Source organism: Oncorhynchus mykiss, chromosome 13, assembly GCF_057628025.1.
Source record: "Oncorhynchus mykiss isolate SJ-2025 chromosome 13, ASM5762802v1, whole genome shotgun sequence".
Taxonomy (NCBI): Eukaryota; Metazoa; Chordata; class Actinopteri; order Salmoniformes; family Salmonidae; genus Oncorhynchus; species Oncorhynchus mykiss.
This window is the reverse complement of record NC_143034.1, coordinates 54,198,041-54,217,251: the sequence shown is the minus strand read 5'-3', so window position 1 is coordinate 54,217,251 and position 19,211 is coordinate 54,198,041. Positions and strand designations below refer to the sequence as shown.

The 19,211-nt window shown below is 42.5% G+C and overlaps 4 protein-coding genes and 1 long non-coding RNA gene across 6 annotated transcripts; 4 read left to right on the top strand and 1 right to left on the bottom strand.

Moving 5' to 3' along the window:
- The first annotated feature begins 1,113 nt into the window (after positions 1-1,113).
- On the top strand, positions 1,114-3,414 carry LOC110485190 (FAD-dependent oxidoreductase domain-containing protein 2-like). The gene is made up of 5 exons (XM_021556255.3): positions 1,114-1,459; positions 1,651-1,816; positions 2,174-2,400; positions 2,615-2,785; positions 3,057-3,414. The coding sequence occupies exons 1-5, from the start codon at positions 1,195-1,197 to the stop codon at positions 3,287-3,289; spliced, it is 1,062 nt and encodes a 353-aa protein (XP_021411930.3). The 5' UTR covers positions 1,114-1,194; the 3' UTR covers positions 3,290-3,414.
- A 2,723-nt stretch (positions 3,415-6,137) lies between these two features.
- Positions 6,138-8,760, top strand: ankrd54 (ankyrin repeat domain 54). Its single transcript, XM_021558207.3, has 8 exons — positions 6,138-6,861; positions 7,164-7,211; positions 7,325-7,423; positions 7,548-7,619; positions 7,802-7,849; positions 7,937-8,061; positions 8,157-8,264; positions 8,420-8,760. Exons 1-8 carry the CDS (start codon positions 6,483-6,485, stop codon positions 8,492-8,494), a joined length of 954 nt encoding a protein of 317 aa, XP_021413882.2. The 5' UTR covers positions 6,138-6,482; the 3' UTR covers positions 8,495-8,760.
- On the bottom strand, positions 8,761-16,299 carry LOC110486534 (uncharacterized). Of its 2 annotated transcripts, XR_002468078.3 has the most exons (4): positions 16,047-16,299; positions 15,743-15,798; positions 11,079-11,234; positions 8,761-10,976 (listed from the first exon to the last, which is right to left on the bottom strand). It is a non-coding gene; the product is annotated as an uncharacterized LOC110486534 (long non-coding RNA). The 2 variants fall into 2 exon arrangements; XR_016485999.1 differs by lacking the exon at positions 15,743-15,798.
- Positions 9,016-14,909, top strand: LOC110486530 (HMG box-containing protein 4). Its single transcript, XM_021558204.3, has 13 exons — positions 9,016-9,074; positions 9,778-9,859; positions 10,010-10,146; positions 10,234-10,309; positions 10,425-11,006; positions 11,143-11,346; positions 11,479-11,675; positions 11,872-11,953; positions 12,054-12,118; positions 12,262-12,361; positions 13,504-13,679; positions 13,854-13,976; positions 14,148-14,909. Exons 2-13 carry the CDS (start codon positions 9,823-9,825, stop codon positions 14,190-14,192), a joined length of 1,824 nt encoding a protein of 607 aa, XP_021413879.2. The 5' UTR covers positions 9,016-9,074; positions 9,778-9,822; the 3' UTR covers positions 14,193-14,909.
- LOC110486532 (GTPase IMAP family member 7) lies at positions 16,254-18,874 on the top strand. The gene is made up of 3 exons (XM_021558206.3): positions 16,254-16,390; positions 17,042-17,196; positions 17,303-18,874. The coding sequence occupies exons 1-3, from the start codon at positions 16,366-16,368 to the stop codon at positions 18,173-18,175; spliced, it is 1,053 nt and encodes a 350-aa protein (XP_021413881.3). The 5' UTR covers positions 16,254-16,365; the 3' UTR covers positions 18,176-18,874.
- The last annotated feature ends 337 nt before the right edge of the window (positions 18,875-19,211 follow it).

Here is a 19,211-nt window from a genome sequence, read left to right as displayed (position 1 = left end):
AGGGCAGATTTACCAGTGAGGGGAGAGCATGAGTGAGCAGATGGGATGGTAGAAATCATTAAACACAGAGTCACATGAACTACAGGAAGTGAATGTGTTCCTTCTGCTATTGAGGGAGAGTATGTTGACTACAGGTGAGAACAAAGTTATAAACACTGAGTGTACAAAACATTAGGAACACCTTCCTAATATTGAGTTGCACCCCCTTTTGCCCTGAGAACAGCCTCAATTCTACAAGGTGTTGAAAGCGTTCCACAGGGATGCTGGCCCATGTTGATTCCAATGCTTCCCACAGTTGTGTCAAGTTGGCTGGATGTCCTTTGGGTGGAGGACCATTCTTGAAACACACAGGAAACTGTTGAGTGTGAAAAACCCAGTAGTGTTGCAGTTCTTGACACACTCAAATTTTTGCGCATGGCACCTACTACCATACTCCGTTCAAAGGCACTTAAAACGTGTGTCATTCCCCCTCTGAATGGTGTACATAAACAATCTATGTCTCAATTGTCTCAAGGCTTGAAAATTCTTCTTTAACCTGTCTCCTCCCCTTCATCTACACTGATTGAAGTGGATTTAACAGGTAATATCAATAAGCGATCATAACTTTCACCTGGAATGTCATGTTTCTAATGTTTTGTGCTCTTGTTGTATGTACCTTTTAGTTTTCTGAAGATGAATCAGAATAACACGAGTGATTCAATATGCTGACTTAACTGCAGGCAGGACTCAATGGTTAAATGAATCCAATTTAATCCAATTCTCTCTCCCAATGTGTTCATTGAACTTTGTGTTGGTACAAAGTTTCAGCCACAAACTACTAACTGCAGGTCAAAATTCATTTCAGGGGATTACATTGTAAACTCTTGTCCTCAACATTCAATTAGTATGATGTACCTTACATTTGGCTATTATACATCTATTGGTCTATTACCAATCTATAGATAACCTGATTCAACAGGTTTCAATAAAATAGAGAAGGGAGATACCATGACTCAACAGAAATGTATGTTGCAGCTGTAGAAGGCAAAAGTAAGAGCAATTTCTAGGCATGAGAATTTTATGAATAGTTAATTGTGTTTATGATATTATAATAATATGCATGCTATGTTTCACTTAATTAACATTTTATAATGATTAGTATGTCTTTCACCAAAACATTATCAAACTACTACAATTATCTCAAAATCTTAAAAAATGCAACATTACAAAGTTTATAACTCTGTAATAAAGAATGTAATAAAGAATGTAAAATGTGTGTCAGTCTGTCCTAATGATACCGTTAATCTCTCCAGCTCGGCCCGCCCACCAAGCAGTAAGGGTGCCAGGGGGCGGTTGCCAGGGGTGACAGCCTGGTACGAGGGGCGGGGAACCCCAGACCTTTTTCTTCTGGGGACGGCAGCCCACTCAAGAGACTATCGCTCTTCTGCAGGGGGGTTCATCCATGGCTTCCGAAACACAGGTAACCATTCAAACTGCTGGTATTACAACGTAGACAAGAGTACACCTGACTTCTGTATAGTTAGTAACTGCCTGTAAAGGGGGGGGGGCTTTGAAATTACAAATTTGTCTATAAAATAATGTTTTTATCGACAAAATGTGTTTGTTTTTTCACTATTTATTGTTGTAACTTTGTTATGTGTTCCACCCTAGTGCGTGCTGTACATAGAGTCCTTGAGCTGCGTTACCATAGCAACTCCTGGCCAGCAATCAAACTGTCAATCAGTCAGCTGCAGTCCTGGCTGTTGAGGAGGGTCAATGAGGCCTCCGGACCATACCAAATGTTTGGGGTACGTGGAGACATCATTTTACTAAGAGGGTAAGTAGTGCTGAACCACTGTGCACATTTTTCTTCATGATTATTGTCCCTCATGGTAATTTACCTTTCTCTACCAATGAATCTCACATTGATTGATTGCCTATAGATATCCCGATTTATGTTCACTAAGGCTGTGTTTACACAGGCAGCCAAATTCTGATATTTTTTTTCACCAATCTGTATTTTGACCATCTGAGCAGCTCTGAAAACGATCTGATGTGAAAAGATCTGATGTAATTGGTAAAAATACCAATTAGTGTAAAAAAGGTCAGAATTGGGATGCCTGTGTAAACGCAGCCTAAATTAATCCATTTGTGAACCAGTTTAACTTTGAATAATCTTCTCCTTTCCTGTCAGCTCTCACTGTGAGTACCTGGAAGAGTTTCCCCTCCAGGCCCTGCCCCAGTTCTCTTCTCTGTCTGGCCACCAGCTCTCCAAGCATGGGCTGCTGGTTCTGGTTCTACAGTACGGGCTGAACCGCACAGACTCACTGGGCCCTGGCAGGGCAGAGTTAGAGTGGACCTGTGCCTGGAGGTCCAACTTCCTCCACCCTGTTCTATACTACTACGACAAGCTTCCCACTGGTGAGTGTGAGAATGTTAGAAACCTTATGAAGAGTACGAAACAGTTTGGCCTTATGGTTGTATTAAAAACTAAGTTAAGTAATGACATTCAAATTAAGAGTATGTCTGTGTATAGTACAAGGCATCTTTGTGGTATGACGTCAGCATTCAAACCTACGTATGTATGCAAAAACAAATACATGTTATTGTTTAATTTGTCTGCCATCCTAAACAGAGAGGGACATGAGACACCGTCCTGTTGGCTGGCCACTGCCACGGCCCAAGGCAGTGCATCACATGATCGAGGACTTCTTGACTGAGTGGGATGGGCCCATCTCCCACAGCCAGCCACTGCGGCGCTTCCTGGAACACTGTCTCCACACTGACCTCAGGGCCTTCTATGCAGGTAGAGCATGTCCTTACCTGATCCCTCATTACAACACCTTATTATACTAGGGTAGATATGCTCTTAGTATGCTCTTAGGATATGTCCTTTATATTTCCATATACAGTACCTCCTACTCATCTATTTATATCACACAGGATTTGTTTGTTCACTTGTGACATACTGTCATACAGGATCTGTGTTATTACTGTTTTATTATGGTTCTGCACACTCAATTACTTGATTACTGTTTTACAATGTGTAAAACTGAACTTGTTTCTTCTCCCCACAGAGTCATGTTTCCGCTTATCCCTTACCAATCGAAAGCCACCCCTGTTTTGTCGTCAGGGATACCTGAGGAAGCATGGGATTGTTAGGAATAGTCAGCTGTGGCAGCATGCCCATGAAGCTGGGCTAATGCCTGGAGGACAGGACTCTGCATCCACAGACACAGACCCAGCGTTCCCTGATTACCTTACACGAGCTGGAGCCTCAGTGTCATCTGCAATAAACCTTGACTTCTGATTGTTTACCCAAGGATCCCAAAACTAAGCCTATGACAGTTTTGATGTCCCAAGACATTCTCTACCTCCCATTATAATGTCCATGAATATATACAGAGTCTACAAAACATTAAGAACACCTTCCTTATATTGAGTTCCACTCCCTCTTTTGCCCTCAGGACAGCCTCAATTTGTTGGGACATGGACTATAAGGTGTCAAAAGCGTTCCACAGGGATGCTGGCCCATGTTGACTCCAATGCTTCTCAGAGTTGTGTCAATTTGGCTAGATATCCTTTGGGTGGTGGACCATTCTTGATACACACGGGAAACTGTTGTGTGTGAAAAACCCAGCAGTGTTGCAGTTATTGACACAAACCGGTGCGCCTGGCACGTACTACCATACTCTGTTCAAAGGCACTTAGATATTTTGTCTTGCCCATTCAGCCTCTGAATGGCACACATTTTGTTTTGCCCATTCAGCCTCTGAATGGCACACATACACAATCCATGTCTCAATGCTTAAAAATCCTTCTTTAACCTGTCTCCTCCCCTTCATCTACACTGATTAAAGTGGGTTTAACAAGTGACACCAATAAGTGTGTCATGGAAAGAGCAGGTGTTCTTAATGTTTTGTACACTCAGTTTGTATATACAGTACCAGTCAAAAGTTTGGACCACCTACCCATTCCAGGGTTATTCTTAATTTTTACTATTTTCTAAATTGTACGATAATAGGGAAGACATCAAAACTATGAAATAACATATGGAATCATGTAGTAACCAAAAAATTGTTAAACAAATCAAAATATATTTTATATTTCAGAATCTTCAAAGTAGCCACCCTTTGCCTTGATGACAGCTTTGCACACTCTTGGCATTCTCTCAACCAGCTTCTGGAATGCATTTCAAAAAGTTAATTTGTGGAATTTCTTTGCTTAATGCATTTTAGTCAATCAGTTGTGTTGTGACAAGGTAGGGTTGGTATAGAAATAGCCCTATTTGGTAAAAGACCAAGTCCATATTATGGCAAGAACAGGTAAAATAAGCAAATGACAGTCCATCATTACTTTAAGACATGAAGGTCAGTCAATATGGAACATATCAAGAACTCTGAAAGTTTCTTGAAGTGCAGTCGCAAAAACCAAGAGCTATGATGAAACTGACTCTCATGAGGATCGCCACAGGGAAGGAAGACCCAGAGTTACCTCTGAACTCTGCTGCAGAGGATAAGTTAATTAGATTTACCATCCTCAGAAATCGGCAATTAACTGCACTTCAGATTGCAGCCCAAGTAAATGCTTCGCAGAGTTCAAGTAACAAACACATCTCAACATCAACTGTTCAGAGGAGACTGCGTGAATCAGGCCATTGTCGAATTGCTGCAAAGAAACCACTACTAAAGGACACCAATAGGAAGATGAGACTTGCTTGGACCAAGAAACACGAGCAATGGACGTTAGACTGGTGGAAATCTGTCCTTTGGTCTGATGAGTCCAAATTGGAGATTTTTGGTTCCAACTGCCTTGTCTTTGTGAGACGCAGAGTAGGTGAACGGATGATCTCCGCATGTGTGTTTCCCACCATGAAGCATGGAGGAGGAGGTATGATGGTGTGGGCGTGCTTTGCTGGTGACACTGTCAGTGATTTATTTTGAATTCAAGGCACACGTAACCAGCATGGCTACCACAGCATTCTGCAGCAATACACCATCCCATCTGGTTTGCACTTAGTGGGACTATTATTTGTTTTTCAACAGGACAATAACCAAAAACACACCTCCAGGCTGTGTAAGGGCTATTTGACCAAGAAGGAGAGTGATGGAGTGCTGCATAAGATGACCTGGCCTCCACAATCAGCCGACCTCAACCCAATTGAGATGGTTTGGGATGAGTTAGACCGGAGAGTGAAGGAAAAGCAGCCAACAAGTACTCAGAATATGTGTTAACTCCTTCAAGACTGTTGGAAAAGCATTCCAGGTGACCTCATGAAGCTGGTTGAGAGAATGCCCAGAGTGTGCAAAGCTGTCATCAAGGCAAAGGGTGGCTACTTTGAAGAATCTAAAATATGTTTTTATATTTATAACACTTTTGGTTACTACATGACTCCGTATGTGTTATTTCATAGTCTTGATGTCTTCACTATTATTGTACAATGTAGAAAATAGTAAAAATAAAGAAAAACCCTTGAATGAGTAGGTGTGTTCAAACTTTGACTGTATATTCCAAATATTTTGGTTGAACAACCATCCTGATTCCTCTTGAGAGTTGACTGCTTATCCCATTTTATTCCTTAAATCATATTTATATATTACACTAAATCGTGGCATGTTTTATATGATGGAACTTTAGATTTGAATGTGTGTACAAACAGTATGGGTGATGTTGGGTTTTAATTGCATTGTGATCTATGAATTATGCATTATTTATTTTTTTATACTATTTGTGTAGGCCTACTACTGTTATTTATCTGCTTACTTAATTTTCTGTTGCAACAGATGTAAGACATTAAAGAGAGAGAACATAATGCTCAGATGTTTCCATGTTTTTGTAGTATTACATGGCAAATCATATTTCTTGAATTTCTTCACACTAAATTGTATCTGTTTTCAAGATTTCTTGAGTGTAACAGCATCCATGATTTTATTCATAATATCAAATTTGATTAAAGATATTCAATGTTCCTTGAAGTTGAAACGCATAATGATTAGGGTAAGGGTTAAGATTATGGTCCCAAGGAGCTCACATAGAACTAACCCGATATTGAATACTGTAGCACACATCCCGCCTGTCTTGCTTGCTCATTTGCTTCTTTTGCACGGGGTGGGTGCTTTGTTTCGAGAGAACGAACAACGTAGGCTCTGATTGGTAATAGTCATTGTCACCGTTTCTCTTTACAATAGGACCGCCTTTTACGGCTTGTTCTCGTGATAATTGAAATTATGAAACAGGAGACATTTTGGTTCTTGTAACAGGGACGTATCTTGAATTCAAACATGAACATATGAGCCACAATGGTAGATATGCGTAGAATCGTTTCTGTATTGATGTTCTAGAGCCAGCGATGGCAACGGAGAAAATAAACGACATATTCAAAGTTGCAAGTCAGTTCATCGACATAAATTACTATTTTTGAAGCTCCTAGTACTGGCTTGCGAACGAGGATCATTTTGAAGAGCGAAACACGATAAATAAATCTTCCACATGAGTCGTTGAACATGGACGGGTGGAGTCCAATTGTTGCAAGAGCTTCTGACGATGAACGTTCAAGCTCCGAGGGTGAATACACGGTGGAGACTGGACCAAAAGAAGCGGAGGAGAAAGGGGGTGAACTAAAGATACATGATGAGAGGGTGGATGGAGGTGCTGCTGAGGGATTTGGGATAACTGGCTTTGGAGAGGGCACCGTGAGGTTGAGTCGTACAGGACAGACCGCTGAACAAGAACTTCGGTACCTCCACTTGCTATGGGAACCCAGTCGAGTTGGATTAGGTGCGGGTGTGGCGAGCAGCAAACCCGGGAAGGTGACAGGGTGTAGAGCGAGGCGACAAGGGAGAGCCCGGCGAAATGTGGGGCCCATTGGAAAAGATATTTATGGTACAGAAATTCCACACACTCAAAATTGCAGAGAAAAAAAAATTGTTGATGGAGAGAGCCGTGAATTCCACACCCAATCATGAGGTGTGAATAGTGTAAAGCTGTGTGAATGTTGCGGAGGGATGGGATGTCATGCAAGGCATCTGCCTATGGCTCCTAAACTTTGACAAAAGTATCATCAGTATGCATTATACTAGCCTAACACATCAGACAGTGATAGGCATGTCAACACTCAAAGCACAGAGTTTAGCATTCTACCTGATGTTTAGCTAACCTTTAGCTTGTTTGTTCATTCTCTCTAGCGGTGAAGAGGTTTCGAGAGGCTGCCAATGGCAACGACATTGATACAGGTAGGCACTGAAAATAACTATTGGAACATCAACTATTGTGAGACTTAACAAGACCAAGTAATATATGGTATCTCTTTCAGGTGTTTAACGTTTCTGTCTCCTTTTTTATCCAGTGCGCAGGCTTCTTCAAGAAGACGTAGACCCTTGTGCAGCAGATGACAAAGGAAGAACAGCCCTCCACTTCTCCTCCTGTAATGGCAACGAGAGCATCGGTAAGTCAAAGTGAGAAGTGCAAGGGGCTCATGATTCATTACTCAACAGTAATGACATTGTTATGAACTAATAATAGTCACAGCAGCATTACTGTGAACAAATGATTAACTCGTCCCCTTCCAGTGCAACTTCTTCTGAGCTACGGCGCTGACCCTAACCAGCGGGATGGCCTTGGGAACACCCCTCTTCATCTGGGTAAGAACAGCACGTCACCGAAAGTATAGCATTTAGTTCAGGGGTGTACAACATTTCTACTTTAGGTCCCAATGGTAGAAACGTAAAAGATTAACATTTTATTTTGATTGAACTTTTCCATGTCTGAAAAATGTATATTTTCCACAATCTTTCCACTTCTGCACCTGTCTATGTCTATGCAGCGGCCTGTACCAACCACGTGCCTGTAATCACCACATTGCTGAGAGGAGGTGAGAAGCCATAGGGTATGAAGACACATGGACATACATACTGTACACCTGCTAATGATAACTTGTTAATGTTGTGTTTCTGTTCAGGCGCACGTGTGGATGCCCTAGACCGAGCAGGAAGGACCCCCCTGCACCTGGCACGCTCCAAACTCAACATCCTGCAGGAAGGAGACTCGAGGAGTATAGAAACTCTTAGAGGGGAGGTCACACAGGTAGTAAGGGGTTATTACAACAGCACTATGTAAACATTAGTATACCAACATTTATTTGGTGCAGTCTGAAATTCTCTCTCTCCATGGCTCTGTAGATCATTCAGATGCTGAGGGAGTACCTGAATGTGATGGGACAGAGTGAGGCCAGAGAGAGACTGGATCATATCTCAACACAGCTGCAGCACACACGCACCAAAGAACAAGTAAGACACATTTGTGTTTAACTCACTCTCTCTCACACACACCTGTTTCTTTGGCATTGAACCAAATGGTAACACAACCAATTGGTATAATTTTTTTATGAATGAGTATGAATGAGTCTTCATAGGTGACAATTATGGCTTCTCTTCTGTTTCAGGTTGATGAGGTAACCGACTTGCTGGCCAGCTTCACGTCATTCAGTCTACAGAAGCAGAATTTGGGGGATAGGTAGAGGGGGCTCTCTTTGTGGATACATTCTTCTGTTTACGGCGGAGTAATGGGCATACTACTGTGATAAAGTAAATAAAAAAGATCTTTATGAGCTTATTACCCTTGACTGTTGTGTTGGTCTTCCTCTCAGCATCTTTATGTCACTACCTTTTTTCTGTTGCCTTGCATGTGTTGTACATGAATGTTTACTGTAAAAAAAAGAATCATGGTCATTGTTGTAAATGGTTGTAACAATCTGAGTTAATGGATTAAAAAAATATTTGGAAATATTTGTTGCCTCTGCTTTATAAGAAAATACGGTGTAACATTAATAAGCATTGTCAGTGAATGTAGTTATCATTATCCATTCATAGAATTAATACATGAAAAGTAATTGTTACAAATTGGTTACAATATCTTAAAATTAACAGACGCAATGTATATTTCCAGCCAATTGACATTGTGCACTACAATAACGTACACGATTTCATTGTCCTGATTCGCTACATCACAGTCAAGTCCCTCCCCCTGCCGATACGCATCGTTGTAGACTGATATCAAAGATGGCGACTGGAACCGCGTAAATTGGTGATTCCGGAGAGGTAGTAAAATTACATATAATTGTACATTTCTTCTCACTTTGCGACAGTAAAATTCACATATTCTCACCTCAGCATGCTAAACAGAATTTATGAACCAAATGCATGAAAATTACTTTCTTTGTCCGTTTAGACTGACATAGGCCTAGCTGCACCAGAAGCCACGGACTGCTATTGCAGTACCTTCCGGATAACCCAGCACATAATCAGCAATACGAGTTAGAAGAGGTTCCAAATGTTGGGAGTTAGGGATTCTCAGCTAATGAAAGGGGGTGTGTTTGTGTATTTTTTCGAAAGTAGGCGGGAATTTATCCTTTATTTGCCTAAACACACTTCAGTTTTGTAATGTATCCATTATTACTATAGGCTCAAGCATGCCATTTATCAGTGTATACTGTTATCCAAACTTTAAGGAGAGACATCAATTACAGAAATTGAATGTCCTGTCTCATCAACCATATGTGGTGACGAGTTGTAACAAGGCACTTCTTGCTTTTTGAAGGGGTTTACTCAGTTTGATCAATTTGGTGTTAAAATACTTCTTTATTGTTGTATTGTTGTATTGTTTATAAATGTAAATAACCTGTATTTTGCAGTAAAACTGCTCCAAGTCACAAGTTGCATGTATGTGTTATATTGGCTGAGTCAGTGGCTGATGTTTCCTCCATATCCTTATGACTGTGTTCTAATATCTTGCTATTGTTAGTGACACAGAGAGACGAGCAAGCCTGTTGAGGAGAAAAGAGAGATCATGGCTTTTGAGGAGATCAAGAAGAAAGGAGTAGTTGGTAATTTGTGCCAGTTCTTTCCTCTAGTACCTCTTATGTTCTTTTGAAGAAATCTGTCAATAATTTAGTTATTAAAAGTCATCATCATCATTCTAATTGTCATGCAATGCCTGAAGTTCCCAGTGTGCATTACAACTCCCTATTTCTCAGAGGTAGGGATGGAAGGGGAAGTGGGCCTTGTGGCTGGTCGCAGTCAGAGAGAGAAGAGGAGATCATACAAGGACCTGCTCAGAGAGGAGGAGGAGATTGCTGCACAGGTCCGCAAGTCCTCCAAGAAACGTCCCAAGGTAACAGCAGAACACTGGTTTCAAAATGAAGTGCCATGTAGTTTCTGTTGGTTGTAAATTTAGTCAAATCCTGACTTTTTCATTTAGGACTCAGAACCTTTCTTATTGGGAGGGGACTCCCACAAGAAGAAGAAAAAGCACAGTGAAGACTACTATTACAGAGGTAAAGGAGGAAGGAATTATGCTCTGTCAATAAAAAATATAGAATTATTTGTGTGAATTTTATGCTGAACCGATTCATTATGTTCTCACTCTCCCTTCACTATGTTCTTTACCAGACCAGCAAGGCTCAGGCCCACCTCCCCACAAGAAGAAGCGAAAGTCGTCAGACCACTCCCCTTCCCTGTCCTCCTCCCATCCCACAGACACAGCCATGGGGCTCCTACAGGCCATCACCTCCCCAATGGCCACCGGCTCAGACCCGAGCCCACACCTGCACAAGAAGCCCTCCTACCCCTCCTTCTCTTCCTCCCACTTCTCCAAAGACCGCAAACGTGATGGGAGCACCGGAGGAAGCAAAGGCAGCCACTCCTCTCATTCCCGTCCTATGTCCTCATCCTCCTCTTCCAAAAAGCACTCCTCCAAGTCGTCGTCTCTGTTCCATGGTGGTACCGGTACCCCTAAAGGAGATCTCCTGAACATACGTGAGCCGGATGGGCTGAGGATGAAGCTCATGGTCTCGCCTAAGGAGAAGGCCGAAGGAGAGGGCTTTCCCTTCCCTCCCCACTCCTCCTCATCCTCAAAAGGGGGGATAAAAAAGGAGAAGGACAGAGACCGGAAGCAGCTCTCTAAAGTCCCCAAGAAGATGCAGCAGAGCCGAGATCCACTGCCTGTTGTGGGGAAAGAAGTGGAGGTGGAGGGTAAGAAGGCCTTTGGCTAAATTTATCGCTATGAGAGACATTATTAGAAACTCATTTGTATGTGCACTTAACCACTTTTCCTGTATTTGTGTTGATTCCTGCATGAACCCAATGTCCTCTCTCTCTTGTGTGTCAGGGCACTACGGTGAGGGTATGGGGGGAGACAGCTCCTCCTCGGGGGGCGAACTGGAGGCAGGAGAGCTGGTGATAGACGACTCGTACAAGCATCTGTCAAAGAAAAAGAAGAAGAGCAAGAAAAGCAAGAAGAAAAAGGAGAAAGAGAAGGACAGGGAGAAAGACAAAGGCGGGAGAGAGAAGAAGCACAGCAAAGGATCAGGAGGTGATTAGAAACTTTTGGAACGCTGCCGCTAGTCTGCCTTAGTCCTATTGCAGAAAGATGTTTAACATTGGTTACTTCAACAGTTACTTGAATAATGCATTCTAATATGTGCTCCTTGTATGCTTTCTCCAGGGGACCCATCGAGAGGCCACACCCATACCCATGGAACAGCCAATCATTCTGCAGCTGGTGGAATGTATGCCATGGGGGCCCCCATCCCTACTCCCATCCTTACTCACCATCATCAAAGTAATGAAGTAGCAATGATGGAGAAGAAGAAAAAGAAGGAGGAGAGGGAAAGGGAAAAGCACGAGAAGGAGAAAGATAAGGTAAGAACCAAAACAGATTGGTAGTTTAGGCTTTTAGACAGTTTTTCCTGCATTTTGTACAGTGTGTGTGTATATATATATATATATATATATATCGAATCAAATTTGATTGGTCACATACAAAGATTTAGCAGATGTTATTGCTGTTGTAGCGAAATGCTTTATATATATACACTTCATCTCCTTTCTCTCTCAGCCCAAGAAGAAGAACACAACAGCGTACCAGGTGTTCTGTAAAGAGTACAGGGTCAACATCAATGCAGAGCAGCCGGGACTAGGTGGGCAGAGTTATCCCTTTTTATAATTACATTGTAACTATTAATGATTGTGGTACATATGTTATACAAAATTTAGAGAAAGACTTTACTGTGTTTGCAGTGTTCGGGGAGCTGAGCAAAAGGTTGGCAGAGGTGTGGAAACAGCTCCCAGAAAAAGATAAACTGGTAAGTTTCACTTGAAATTACCAATTTAAGAAGAGAGTTGATTGATAATTCTTATAAACATTTGAAATCAATTTAAGAATAGCGCACCAGCACTATGCTACGAGTCATGGTTCATGGCCTAAATTGCTTCTATATACACATAGGTGTGGAAGCAGAAAGCTCAGTACCTGCAGCACAAGCAGAACAAAGCTGAGGCCACCACAGTCAAACGCAAGAGCTCCACAGATGGAGTCAAAAGCAAAGGTAAGAGCTAGGGATGCACGATAAATAGGTGAGCATATCGGAATCAAACAATATTAGCTAAAAATGCCAACATCGGCATCGGCCCAATGTCTAGTTTAACACCGATGTGCAAAACCGGTGTCAAAGCTGACGTGCATACGCATATAATGTAAGTAGATGACTACAGCACTACACAGAACAAAAGCAGAAAAATACTAAGCGCACACTTCCAACAAGTTCAAGTTGAGCAGTCATTTGAAAGAGTAAGAACATTTCAGCGAGACAACGCAAAGGCAAAATCCATTAACGCCAAGATAATGGAATTCATTATGCTACTTGCTATGGGCGTCACGACTGACATTTGGACCAGCGATGTCAGCCCCATGAGAATGTTGAGTCTGACAGCACAGTGTGTCAACGTGGTATTGCATGCTCAAGAATGTGCTGGTTCTCATACCGCTGCTTCCATTTTAAAAAATGTTTGAAACTTGGAAACATGAACACACTTCTAGTGTCATTCGAACAACTGATTGCTGCGTCTGCAGCAGATACCCTTTGCCATGGCATTGAAACGTCTGCTCAACAAAACTGCCCACACCGACGGTGGGGTTATAACTTAGGCCGTGAACAAGCGATTCTCTCTGAGCCTCTTTACTGTGTCACCACCATGCTCGATGCTAGCTACAAGGACCGCTACTTCGATGCAGACAAACAGGGTTTACGTGAAATGTTACAACGCTGGGCCAATTGTGCGCTGCCCTATGGGACTCCCAATCACGTCTGGATGTGATACAGCCTGGATTCGAACCAGGGACTGTAGTGACACCTGCACCTGAGATGCAGTGCCTTAGACCGCTGCATCTATGTGTGTGCGTTAACTATTTAACCTCACTAGAATGCTTAAAAGGCTGCTAAAATGTCAAATATCGGTATCGTTTTTTTGGGGCAAGGAAAATATTGGTATCGGCCAAAAATGTGATATCGGCGCATCCCTAGTAAGAATCCATCTGCAGCCACATTGGCCTTGCAGCTCTATCAGCTTGGACAGTGATTACAAGTCAATCAGTAGTCCTGTCCCTTCTATATGCTGCTTTATCTCTCAGTAGCCCACAGGACTCATGGTCAGTTGGTCACTGCATGTGTTGTATTTGTATGCGTCTCAGGCTCTATGAAGGGCATGGGGCTGGCAGCAGGACTGGTGTCCCCCAACCGGGCGTCTGTGGGTGTGTCCCTGTCACCAGCACGGGTCCCTGATGTCGACCCCATCGATGCGGCTGCCCACCTACAGCTACTGGGAGAGTCCCTGTCCCTCATCGGCCACCGATTACAAGAGACAGAGGTACACACACACCAACCACCTATTCCCTGCATCTTTTAACTTAGCTGTTGTGTCCAAACTTACTCTCTTCACCTACAACAGAAATGTGTCATTATCACATTCATATCAGTAAAGACTGAACAAAGATTTGTGTGTGATCACTAGACTAACTGCCTCTGCTCTCACCTCACTCAGGGGATGGTGGCGGTGTCAGGCAGTCTCTCTGTACTGCTGGACTCCATCTTGTGTGCCCTGGGACCCCTGACCTGCCTCACTGCACAGATCCCCCAGCTCAACGGATGTCCCCGCCAAGTCTTGGTAAATCACTCACACCTTGCCATCTATTTGAAATGTTGTTCTGAAAGGTTTCATCTCCCACTTGGGCTGTAAAGTAAAAATACGTGGCTGTAGTGACAGCACATTGTGTGATAGCAAGTGTGTTGCATAAGGCCAGCCTGAAACATTTCTCTCCTTTTATGTCTCTTTCAGTCCAACACCTTGGACAACATTGCCTACATCATGCCAGGGCTGTGAAGCCAACATAAACATTCCTTTCCCGTCTACTGAGTGTCCTCGCCATGAAGTAAAACGTTTGGAGTGAGAGTGCCCATTATAGAAGCGTGGCTTGTGGCTTGGGATGCAGACAATTATTTATGCAGCAAGGCATTGGAAAACGTGGATATTAATACTTTCAACATGTTTTTAAAATGTATTTTAAAATGTGTTAATTTCCTTATTATTATTTTTTTTACTGAAACCTATTTTAATGAACACTCTTTTCTTTCCCTCTGGCATGTCTGTTAGCGTCTTCAGATTTAACTGTATGTTCTTGTGTGAATGTGTGCGGGCGTGTGTGTTTTCTATGTGTATACAGTATCTCCAGAGGCTAGTTTTTACTCAAAAGGACAAGCCAGGGCCCAAGTCCACCATTGTTCCTCTTCCATCAACATACCATGAAAATAATATATTTGACAACTGTTCATGTTTGTTTTACCAGTTAATTACATAATGACTTATTCTTTTGTATATATGCTATTTTACTGAGTATTAAGGTTTAGATTTTGATTGTAGAATGAAATTTGTATACGGTAGAAACATTTTGAGGCAACTGCAATCAAACTACTGTTGTGGGTTTTGCAGCTTTTGAAGCACAAAGCTGTAAGCCACATTTTCATGAATACATCTCTTCCTATGAGTATACAGTATGGAAATGTTGACAATAAAAATGACAGTGTCAACATGCAGACTGAGCATAGCAGACTTATATGACTGGTATGTACCACCACCACCTTCTTTCAACTACAGACTCCTAAACACAAACCAATGAATGAATAAGGCTTGTATTTATTGTAACAAACCATTGTAGTGTATCAAGATAATTTACATTTTAAGGCCAGTTATACCTACCTAAACCTTCCCTAATGACGGTGCTTTGGATTTTTGTTAATCTGTAAACCAAGAAGTAAAATCTAGTGTAATTTGGTCAGCTATGTGATTAATTCATACGTGTTAGAAATTGAGAGAACGTTTGGTGATACTGATAATTTGTCGCCACAGATGGTTTATTTACATGGCAAGTTAAGCGAACTAACATGACTGGTTAGGATAATAAACGTGCCAGGTTAGGAGAACGAGGTCAAGGTTAAGCCTCGATCACACTGGCATTGGTTTGCATTTTGGTTCACCAGAAGTACATTTCCGATGGAACGCTGCGTTTGACTTGCAACATTGCGTTGCTCTGCATTTTATGTGGAGCATACATTGGATTTATTGAACGTAGACGGCTTGACAGAAATGGTAGAAGGTGAATGTTTAACTTTTGTGGCACGCATATCCAGATGATGCTGCGTCATTTTGCGCTTGACTGTTGGTGTGATCCAGGCATTATGAAAATCGCTCAGTTACAACGTTACGTTGTCAACAACTGTTGTCCCCGACGCGACCACTAGATAGAGCTGTAGGCCTACTCCATTTAGCCAATCCGGTAGAAACGTAAACAAACTTTTTCGCGACCAGTCATTGTATGTGTGTATATAAAGATGGCGACAAATAATAAGTATCGACATAACACAATGGTCTTCAACCTGCTCTTGCCCAGGGACCGCTTTCCAGGCAAATAGGTGTTCCAGGGACCCCCATCCTATATTAGCACAAAAAAATATCACGTCTTATCAGGTGAATGAAGTAATGAACATTTTTAAATGAATATATTTGGTAAATCGTTTTTCATTATTTTGACCCCACATAATTTGGAAGAGGAAGTGTAAACTCTAGCATATCATATTAGGTAGAACGGTAACACATTTTCGCTAAGAGCATCTGTTTAACTGGTTAAACAAAGGTTAGCCATGTGTTGTCAAACATTTGTCCAAATAAAAAAAAGCTTACCAGAAAGCCAGTGGCACTTCTGCACTGGTGGCCTATTTGCAAGTGCTTTTTCAAAGCCTATGTCAGACACTCCAGTGAGTGTCATTTTGTATAATTTTGACCTGCACTGTTGGAGCTTGAAGTTTAAGAATTTCACTGTACCCTGCAATTACATCGGCTTTTCTTGAAGAGCATTGACTGTACGGCTACGCCCTGAAGACTGCAGAAGCACACGGTACAGACTGATCCTTCTAATGAGTCAGGACGTAGGCACGAGGAAGTTGACTAGCGTTCATACTAAATACGGCAATAATATCTGGCAATATCTCACAATCAAGAGATGGCATCAGGTCCCCCACAAACAGGTACATGTAGCCTACCAATTATTCACGCAGGTTCCAGGAAGTGTAGGCTTTGACTTCGCGTTTGTTTACGACTATTTCATACTCGCTTGTGCGCTGTTAACAAGCCACAAACGCACTTTTCGGCCTGTCAGTTTTTAGAACGTGGGGGAGGCTTTCTCCGCATTTCGTTTGAGCTGTCTCTTTGGACAGTAGATAAAACGTGTTTACATTTTATAGCCCAGGGTTTCCCAAACTCGGTCATGTGGCACGTTTTGTTTTTTTGCCCTAACACTATACAGATGATTCAAATAATCAAAGCTCGATGATGAGTTTGTTATTTGAATCAGCTGTGTAGTGCTAGGGCAAAAAAAAAAAAACACGGACCGAGTGTGGGAAACCCTAGTATAGCCTATGAGATGTTTCGTGATTCGAGTTCGTTCTATTCATATATTTTTTTGTCTCACAGGAAAAATATGTACAATGTCTCCATTGTTAAAATACATATTTTGGCAGAACTCAGAGATAGAGATACAAAAGTCGTTGCTTATTGAACAGTACTAATGTAAACGGAAACTAAAAGCAGAGATCAGATGACAGAACTTGTGATGTGTGCGGGCTACTAAATCCTCCCTTTCTAAGAACACTCCATCTCCTCGTCTTGTCCCAATGCAGAGCTGAGGCTGGTTCTGCTCGGCGGGACAAGAGCAGGACAGAGTGCAGCTGGAAACGCCATACTGGGCCGCCAGGCTTTCCTTACCCAGACTGCCAGTGAGCCAGCTGACACTCAGGAATGTGAGAAGCACAGAGGAACCATTGCAGGGAGATGGGTAAGATACTTTGTTGATTCTTTAAAAGGACAGTAGCCTACACACTGATTAAATGACTTAAATGTCAACCAGAGGTTCTAACATTACACACTGTTTTTGCCTGCAGGTATCAGTAGTAGTTGCCCAAGACTGGTTCTGCTCAGAGCGCCACCCGGAGGAGGTGAGGCACCATGTCTCCTCTTGCGTGGCCCTGTCGGCCCCGGGGCCTCATGGCTTCCTGCTGTGTGTCCCTGTGGACCGGCCGGCTGACATGGAGCTGCGGGCCCTGGAGGCCCTAGAGAAGGTTTTTGGCCCCACTGCAGTCTGTGGACACACCCTGGTCCTCTTCACCCACACAGACCAGATGGTTCTGGGACAACAGCTGGACGAGTACATCACCACCAGACGCAAAGACCTACTGGAGCTGGTGGTGATGTGTGGAGACCGCTATCACTCTCTGGAGAGGAGGAGTAGAGGAGAGAAGGATGAGAGGAAGAGTGTGGAAGAGCTGCTGGAGAAGGTTGAACAGACTGTAAAAGAGAGCGGGGTGGAGTTCTACAGCTGCCCCCTCTACCAGGAGGCTGAGGCCAGGGTGAGAGAGAAGCAGGCAGAGATAGTGTGGCAGAGAAGAGGGGGAGAGGAGCTAGATGAAGAGGTGCCCTCCTCAGCCTCACCTCCAGAGCAAGAGCTAGATGATGAAGAGATGGCAAGAGTTAGGGAGGAGGCAGAGAGGAGTGTGCACAACCTGAACATAGACACCGAGGGTATTACCTCTCTTTCTCCTGCCTCCTCCTCTCCATCATTTCTCTCATCCTTGTGGCAGGGATTGACAGGGTGGCTGAGGAGGCTGCCCAAGATGCTGAGGATGGAGTCTCTGCTGGGGGCTTTCGTTGGCCTGTTCGTAGGTGGGCCCGTTGGGCGGATGCTGGGGGCCACTGTGGGCTCAGTAGCCACTGAAGTGGGGAGAAGGAAGACCCCGAAGACAGAAAAAAACAAATAATTGCAATGGGATACATATCTCCAGTTATTAACATTAAAGGGACATTTCACCATTTTTCAACTTCATATTCATCATCTTCAGCACCAACCCAATATCAACATGTGTAAATTGCGTATTTCTGTTTTGTAGTAAAAAAAATATTGAGAAAGATGTTTCCAATGACATCATCAACCATTTTGTATTTAATGCCTACTCACAATTAGTCATAATCATCTTCCTCTTTCTTTTTTACTACAAAACAACGCACCATTTTCACACATGTTGATGTTGGGGTGGTGCTGGAAATGGTAGATATGAAGTAGAACAATTTTAGTTTCCCTTTGTTATTTCACTGCACTTATATTTTATTGAGCATTGTGCAATTGGCTTGTATTTGACCAACGTACAGTCCTCACAATACTTGTTATAATATTTGTTGTTTGGCTGGTCATATTTTCAAAACCAATTATTATAGAAGGTATGGTAGGGTTTACTAAAAACTTCAAATAAAGGTTAAGTTACATACACGATCCACTTGGTGGAGACATTGACCAAAACATTGAAGTTGAACATTAAATATTTGAGCTCAACTGAAAACAGATACCTTACTGCTAACTGAAGGAAATATAATACAATTTCTAAGGCAGTTTGTTGTGTCCTGTATATGTCACACAGTTGATACTTTTAAAGCATACAATTACACATTTCCCTCAGACTGAATTTAGTCATTTATTGGCCAAAATTTTCAAGCACTATATTTAGGAGTTGAGTATAGGCTACATTTCGAAAATAAGACTTTCACATGATGCATGATAGGTAGCGGAGACCTCCGCTATAGACGGACCATCTGCAGCAGTGTGTGTTAGCTGAGGACAATTGCTGGAGCGTATAGAGGGCGTTAATAATAGTGGTGAGGAGTGTGGAGTCCTAAGTGAAAGTGCCTCTGACTTTGGAAAACACTGAAGCACTGCTCTCAAAGCTTCCTCTTTTCTCTTTATGCAAAACGGTAGGTTACGGGTTTGACATTGATGTAATTGATACTCTGTTAAAACCATCA